The sequence below is a fragment of the Cololabis saira genome, chromosome 4, assembly GCF_033807715.1.
Source record: "Cololabis saira isolate AMF1-May2022 chromosome 4, fColSai1.1, whole genome shotgun sequence".
Classification (NCBI taxonomy): domain Eukaryota; kingdom Metazoa; phylum Chordata; class Actinopteri; order Beloniformes; family Belonidae; genus Cololabis; species Cololabis saira.
Genome location: NC_084590.1, coordinates 24,195,271 through 24,202,825, shown reverse-complemented (window position 1 = coordinate 24,202,825; position 7,555 = coordinate 24,195,271). Strand labels below are relative to the sequence as shown.

General features: G+C 43.7%; 1 protein-coding gene across 2 annotated transcripts in view; it reads right to left on the bottom strand.

Moving 5' to 3' along the window:
- Positions 1-512: 512 nt before the first annotated feature.
- grm5b (glutamate receptor, metabotropic 5b) overlaps positions 513-7,555 on the bottom strand; it is a 71,445-nt gene continuing 64,402 nt past the window's right edge. For both annotated transcript variants that reach the window (XM_061719233.1, XM_061719234.1), the window contains exons 16-18: positions 6,763-6,945; positions 6,034-6,200; positions 513-4,378 (exon numbers count right to left, since the gene is read on the bottom strand). In XM_061719233.1, the coding sequence (XP_061575217.1) occupies positions 3,313-4,378; positions 6,034-6,200; positions 6,763-6,945 (1,416 nt within the window). In that variant the 3' untranslated portion in view covers positions 513-3,312. The remainder of the gene's footprint in view (positions 4,379-6,033; positions 6,201-6,762; positions 6,946-7,555) is intronic.

The window sequence follows — 7,555 nt, the reverse complement described above, 5'->3', positions numbered from 1 at the left end:
TTCTGGCATTTATCCCGATAACGATAAAAATGATGATAAAAAAAATACCAATTCAACTCCACCTTTGTAACTATAAATCTATCACCACATTCAGTCTTTGGAGCCCCCAAAACACTGCTCTAAAAGAATAGTAAATGCTACTAAACTACACCAATTAAATTGAATTGATAAAAAACAATTAAATGAGTTACACCTGTACTGCAAAACTGTAATGACTCAGATCCGCCATGTTTGTTACACAAACACGTATCAATGGGAATCTTTCTTTCTTTCTTTCTTTCTTTCTTTCTTTCTTTCTTTCTTTCTTTCTTTCTTTCTTTCTTTCTTTCTTTCTTTCTTTCTTTCTTTCTTTCTTTCTTTCTTTCTTTCTTTCTTTCTGGCTCATTTCTTTCTTTCTTTCTTTCTTTCTTGCTCATTTCTTTCTTTCTTTCTTGCTCATTTCCTTCCTTCCTTCCTTCCTTCCTTCCTTCCTTCCTTCCTTCCTTCCTTCCTTCCTTCCTTCCTTCCTTCCTTCCTTCCTTCCTTCCTTCCTTCCTTCCTTCCTTAAATCAGCTTTACACAAAAAGGTCATCAACGGGAATTTATCATTTTTACCGCGAGATGACAAATTCTTACCGTGGGGAATTTTTTTGACGGTTTATCGTGAACGGTAAAATATCGCCCATTCCTAGTTGGTACTGTTCTGTCATCTTTCCTGTCCTCTCAACCCCCAACCAGTCGAGGCAGATGAACGCCCTTCCTGAGTCTGGTTCTGCCAGACTTTTCTTCCTGTTAAAGGGGAGTTTCTCCTTTCCACAGTCGCCTAGTGCTTGCTCAGGACGGGGGATTGTATCAAAGAAATGTTTTGATACAATCTGTTGGTTTACTTACCGAAGCAATAATTGCTATTTTATTGGCTTTGTATTGATTGGAATAATTATGGAATAACTTGAACTGTATAGTTGAGGTGCTTTGAGATGACATTTGTCATGATTAAGCGTAATATAAATAAAGCTGAAATGAATAGCTAATAGCAGAATGGAAACTCAGTAATTATTATGTTGCAACTATTTAATTTAAACTTTACAATTAAAAGAGTGTAAAAACCAATAAAACAAAAAATAAAAGACATTCGGTCACAACATACCCCTACGTAGCAATATCTCTTCTGACAACTCTTGGCAGGAGCCAGTGACAATACAGTTATAATGAGTGGAGATGGTAATCCTGTCTTATATCTTTGGCTGACACAGAAACTTTATCGTGATATGCTACGCCCATGTGGTCAGACGTGGTACTGGAACATAGAGTGGCTCTAAATACTGTTAGTACTATGTAGTAGCTGTGTGTTATCAAACAAATATGAGAGGTATTGATTGTCTCCAGTAACCCTGCCATGCATGCCCTGCACAGTGTTTTGATCTTAGTTAGCAGTAGCACATCATCTCCCCTCATTTGGCACTGTGGGAACATGCAGGTGGGCTGATAACAATAAATGCTTGTGTTGACTATGTCACAGAAATCCACTTTCTAAAGCACATAAAAGCTATTAAAGTTCAAGGGTTTATAAGTACAGTTAGTTCAATGTCACACATGGGTCCTTCTAAGCCATTTAAGAGGTTACTTCCTAAAATAAACGCCCCAAAAAAAAAAAAAAAACGTGCCTGAGCCAGTAAATCGAAAGCTCAGCTATTTATTTGAAAATAATTTATCAAAATATGTTCCCATATTCTTTAATTGTATGTTGGTGCCCGTGTTTTCCATCACATAAATATTTCTTTATATCATACGAATGGAGAAAAGGGACAAATGTACGCCTTAAAATTGTTGATTTCATCAAGCTCTCAGCAAGACAAAGAATTTGCAGCTGGTACAATGTGAGGTCTGGGTGTTTTTCATGTCATTATCAGCAACATTTGGACTGGCTACACTGGATATCAGTCTTCTCTCACAGTTTAACAGATCAATCTTGTGAGGCCAACAGGGATGCGGTGTCTTTACGAGACATAAACAAAAACTTCAAATGACATGATTTCCCAGTGCTCAATTTGAATCTGTTTCCATTTGGTTTATAGACTTTCTCTGAACACAACACAAAGTCATAGAACATGTTCAAAAGATAATGTCCATTAGGGCTAATTTTAATTTATCAATTTGCACCCATTAAGATTCCAGATGACACGACTCCAATTAATCTCATGCAAAGCAGTCTCTGATGAATTAGGGCTACTACGTCCTGTCGGCATGTATCAAGAAAATGTCACGACTGGGATCCAGGTAGACCTTACAAAATGCACTTTTAAATGCCACACACTAATAATAAGCTTCAAGGTGAAATTTCTCTCAAAAACCCCTCCTGAGTGAGATTTGAAGACAAAGATGTCTACGGTAAACCAAGGCCTGGTCTCATCAACCCCTCTTTTCCCATCTCTCTTGAGTTACAGAAAGCTACAAAAGGTTTGGTCCCAAATGGTTCAGGAATCATGTAGAAAATATACATTCAAACTTTTGAAGAAACTCACTGGAAGAGTAGAAAATACTGAAAAAACTGTCAGAATAAAAGAAAGCTGGATGAGAAAGAGAAGAGAATGATGTTGTCGGAGAATACAGGAGAACTGATCGAAATGAAAAGATGCTTTTTGTTGTAAAGTTCTTCACAGTGACATACTACCTTAGTATGTCCACACTGCTCACACAATGCACTTTTGTCAGAGGCATGTTGGATTTTATCACTGAAGAAAAATACCAACCCCTCGTTTATATTTACAGCGTCTTCTCTTACATCGTATTTTTCGGGTGCGCTCACACTTAGGTATTTGAGGACGTTTATGAGCAAATATTCAGTATCTGCCCTTAACAGGCTCTTTATAGAGCTGCAGAGTCTTCCCTCCTTAGCTCTCTCTCTCAGCTGTCACGTTCCCATCCTGTCTCTTGCACTAAGACACAGCAAAAATGCACTCATGCTTACAGAAAACACACACAATCTCTAATCAGTGGATAGCTGAGTCTCTTTAAGGCCACCGCTCCAATCTCATTGATACTGTATAGACTTATAAACTGTGAGGAATGATCTCTGCTGTAACTGATTTGGAAATGCCCCAGAGTTATAGGGGCCATCTCTGATTCTCTCTTGAGAGAAAGAACAAGAAAATACGACATTTGCAAGCTTCTAACACTCTTACTGCAAACATGTAAACACAAACACGGCCTGGTTTCCTCACCGTCGAGCCTTCTATGTTTACTTTTACCTCAGGTTTCTATTCCAGACATGGATGGATGGATCTCAGTCTATCCGTCCTCGTTTTGTTCTTCGCGTCGCTCATTATCTCTGCTTCACAGTGAGGATGAACTCTGGCTGTAGTTTCTGAGCGTCAGTCTGGTGTACCTGGGCGAAGGGGGGGATGGGGGAGGGTGGGAGGGGGCCGGGGGCACGCAGAGACCCGCGTCTGAGATCGGGGAGCCACTGCTGGATCCCACAGAGTCCCGGAAGGGGGACGGGGGAGTCAAAGCGATCAGCTCCTCCTCCAGCTCCACCCTTCTTAGCGGGGAGTCGTTGAGGCAGGAAACCAGGCCCGCTCGCATGGGTGAGAGAGCGGGGGAGGCGTTGGCGTGATGGGGTGGCAGGGGGTAAGGGGAGCGAGGGATAGGGTGAACGAGACAGCCACCGCGGCTGGGCTCGACGGGAGGGAGGGCCTGGACGTCGGCGTAGGTGGTGAGAGTCGGGGCCATCTGGATCTCGCAGGGCAGCAGGTAGGGGTCGGTGGGATGGGCCTGAGGAGGCGTGTGCTTGTGCGAGTGTGTCGGGGAGGAGGACAGCATCATGCTGTTGAGCTCGGAGATGTTGGCGGTGAAGCGGTTTACCACGCAGCTGATCTGATCCATCAGGGAGCTCTGGGGCCTCGGGGGGTGGTCGTCCAAGCAAACCAAGCGGCCGTCGCTTCCAGCTGCAGCAGATCCACTGCTGGGAGGCCCGCCGCTGCTGCTGCTGCCGCCGCTGCAGACGCTGCTGGGGTACGTTGGAACGACAGCCATCGGAGGCTCCTCCCCGAAGACGGCTCCGATTCTCTGGCTGACCGTGCTGATGGGCGAGGGCGTCTGCGGCCGGTATGTCATGGAGTAGCGCTCCTCTGCTTCGGAGAGCTCGTAGAGGGTCTTGTCGGCGCTGCTGTCGGCATGAGTGGGCAGGGAGGTGATGGAGGGCAGGGAAGGCAGAGGGACATGCGGCGGCAGGTTAGCGCCGCTGCAGTACCGCTCCTCTGAGGTTTTGGAGAAAGGTTTTATAACGGCAGTCTGATTGTTCTCTTTCCTCTTGATGTGGAAGGACAGACGCTGCCACAGGTGGTTGCCCCGTGAACTGCTGCGCTGCGTCTGTGCCCAAGACACCGATTTACCGTTGGAGCTGCACAGCAGGAAAGACAAAGAGAGAGGGGAGTGGATGTTCAGAGCTTGGAGGCAGTTTAATAAATTCATGCAGTTATCTTACCAAGAAATATCTATTCATTAATAAAAGCATTCGTTTAAGCATTTGACTCAACAACAGAAATCAGTTTGACTCTATACAGTATGCTGAGTAATTTCATTACAACTCCCAAGTCTTATGCAGTAATTTGTTCTTCTTTCCTCTCTGCCACATTTTAATCCTTTCTCTGTTTCACCTTTAATCCGGCAGACTTTTCCACTTTTCTCTGCTTCACATCAGTCCCAGCTGTCCTTTTGCCGTGCCTTCATCATTTTGTCAGGTTAATTAGTGTGATTAATCTATAGAGGAACTCTTGATTAAACCTCACACCGCTGTGACTGGGAGCGAGATTAACTCAAATCACCCTGGAGACACTCACACCTACACTTATGAGTGATCCTCAGACACACCGACGTCCACGCATACATACCCATCTGCTGGACATGATTTACACACCGCGACATACACATAACTGTGATTTATTTATCTGATCTCCAGGGAAGCAAATTGTAGAGACATACGTTACACATGCTGAATCACTTTTTTCACTAATTTTGGCTCTGAGGCTGATTTTAATGCCCGGTAATAGGTACATCAAGTGTTCCTCAGCAAGTCAAACTATTTGACTTGCTAGAAATGATTCTGGTCTACTAGATTTCTCTGCATCTGTTTGATTTATACAATGAAACCCAAACAGCACAGCAGCTTCCAGCCTGACGCTGAAGTGACAGACAGTCCCAGCAATTTCCAACACCCACAGAGGACGGGAGGACCAAGAGAGGCAAGGAGAGAAAGAGTGAAAGAGCGAAATGAGGGGAACAAAGACAGGAACACTTCTGAGATTTCTTTTAAGAGTGATTGAAATCTTGCTTGCCAAGCAGGGTGAGCTGTAACCTGCTGACATGCAAAAACGTGTCCTCATCTTTTTGTGGCTATGAGTCACATCCTCTAAATCCTTTGATCGGTTCCTTGGTGGTGCTAAAAGTGGGGTGCGAGATCTACAACGTTGTCTATTTCTCCCAATATTGGTCCCTTTCTTTCTTTCGCCTCACCTCTGCTCTTGAATTCTTCCTCCATCTCTCTTTTTTCACTTTATGCATTATTCCCCTCTTCAGTTCACAAGGGTCTCTTTTCCCTTGCCACGTCTGCACAAGGTAAATTTCCACAGTTTATGTGGAGGTCAGAGGAACAGTCAAGCAGACTCAGACGAATAAAGAGAATCAATCTCTTAGACGACTTAAACACACGCACACGCGCGCACACACACACACACACGCACGCACACGCACACACACACACACACACACACACACACACACACACACACACACACAGAGAGATACAAACCCACACACACTACAAATACTCTCTAAGTGGGGCTATTATAGAAATGGCGCCACTGGCTGTAACTGATGAGTAACTGGGCATTAGCCTGGCCAACAAGCCTCTAGGGGGGGGGCACAGTCAACACACACACACACACACACACACACACACACACACACACACACACACACACACACACACACACACACAGAGACACAGACACAGACACACACACACACACACACACACACACACACACACAGATATACCTGAGTGTCTCTCCAGTAGAGCCTCTGCGTTTCCACAGGTTAACCAGACTAGAGGAGCGGCTGGCTGCTGAGGACGATTTGCCGTCGCCCACATGCATGCGCACCACTGTGCTAGTGGTGAAGGCACTGCGCACATTACGCTCTGGTTTGGCCAGAATGATGTACACCTGGTATGAATTGAAGCACAGTGTGGGATCTTTAGACACGGCTTCAAAGTTGCAGGAGGAAAACAGTGAAATCAAGAGACAATACTCTGATGACCTTTCACAGCATAATTTGTCAGAGGAGTAACGAGGAGCCTTTTTCTAAAGTAAAATTAAAAAAGCGTTTCTTAAAAGCGGCTTAATGTTTCGACTGATGAATTTCCTCTTGAAGGCCAGATTTGCTTCTTGATGTTCAACAGCTTTATTAAAAAAAAACATAATAGCAGGGCTACTCTTAAGACTGCTGACTGTATAATCTAGCTCATACTTAAAGTAAAACAAGACTGAAGAAATCAGGCACTGACAAGAAAAACTTAATATTTACAGCAACCAAAGCAGCTTAATTTAAAAGGAGTGCAAAAGGAAATATGCACAGATGGTGACAGGCTCTAAAGGCTACCTTTAATTTGACAGATTCTGTGCACAAAAAAACCCCAGTTAAAAGTTCAAGGTTTCCTGATTAATATCTGAAAAACAATCAGAGCAAAGTCTGAAAAAAAAGGAGCGTGTTTAGTGTAAATCTTACCTTGGGTACAAACATGCAGCACAGAGCCACAGTAGCACTGAGGCTGACACTGAAGCACATGGTGATAATTTTGTAGTTGGAGCCGAAGTAGATGGGTACGAATGCCAGCCAGATAATACAGGTGGTGTACATGGTAAAGGCTATGTACTTAGCCTCATTGAAATTGGCTGGGACATTGCGGGTCTTTGAGAAAGAGGGGAGTGGAGAGAAAAGGACAGACAGGTATTAGTAAATATCCATCCATCCACTATCTATTCCTATTCATGATCATGGGGTTCTGCTGGGGTGCATTCCAGCTGTCCGAGGGTGAATAGTAGGGGTAAACCCTGGATGATGACTCACGACTAGCCTCAACAACCTATGCAAGTTTGACAGGTAGATTATGAGGCTATCTCTGTTGTTACGCTGGGTTGCTAATGTTCAGGACAATGTACTGCATTTCAGCCTGTACTTGGTTTTTACTTTAGACTCTCAGGCTCAACAGAAAATCAATGTGTTCAGGTCACCGAAGACCAAACACCACCTTCATAATGTGTGTGGTGCAACAGAATTTCATTTACTGTCATTAAAAGGTTTCAAAAAGTCAAATAAATATACTAGATCAATGATGTGTCTTCATATTAAATCTGTGTGTGTGTACTATTAACTTGTAGAGCAGCTGCTTTAATACCACCCAGTGATTTGTTTAGTATAATTTTGAACCTCCGGCTTTTCCATTTTGCCAATTACCATCTTGTTCTTTTGCTACTGGAAACTGTGAATGTGGATCTGGCTGAGAATTCAGGGAAAAAAT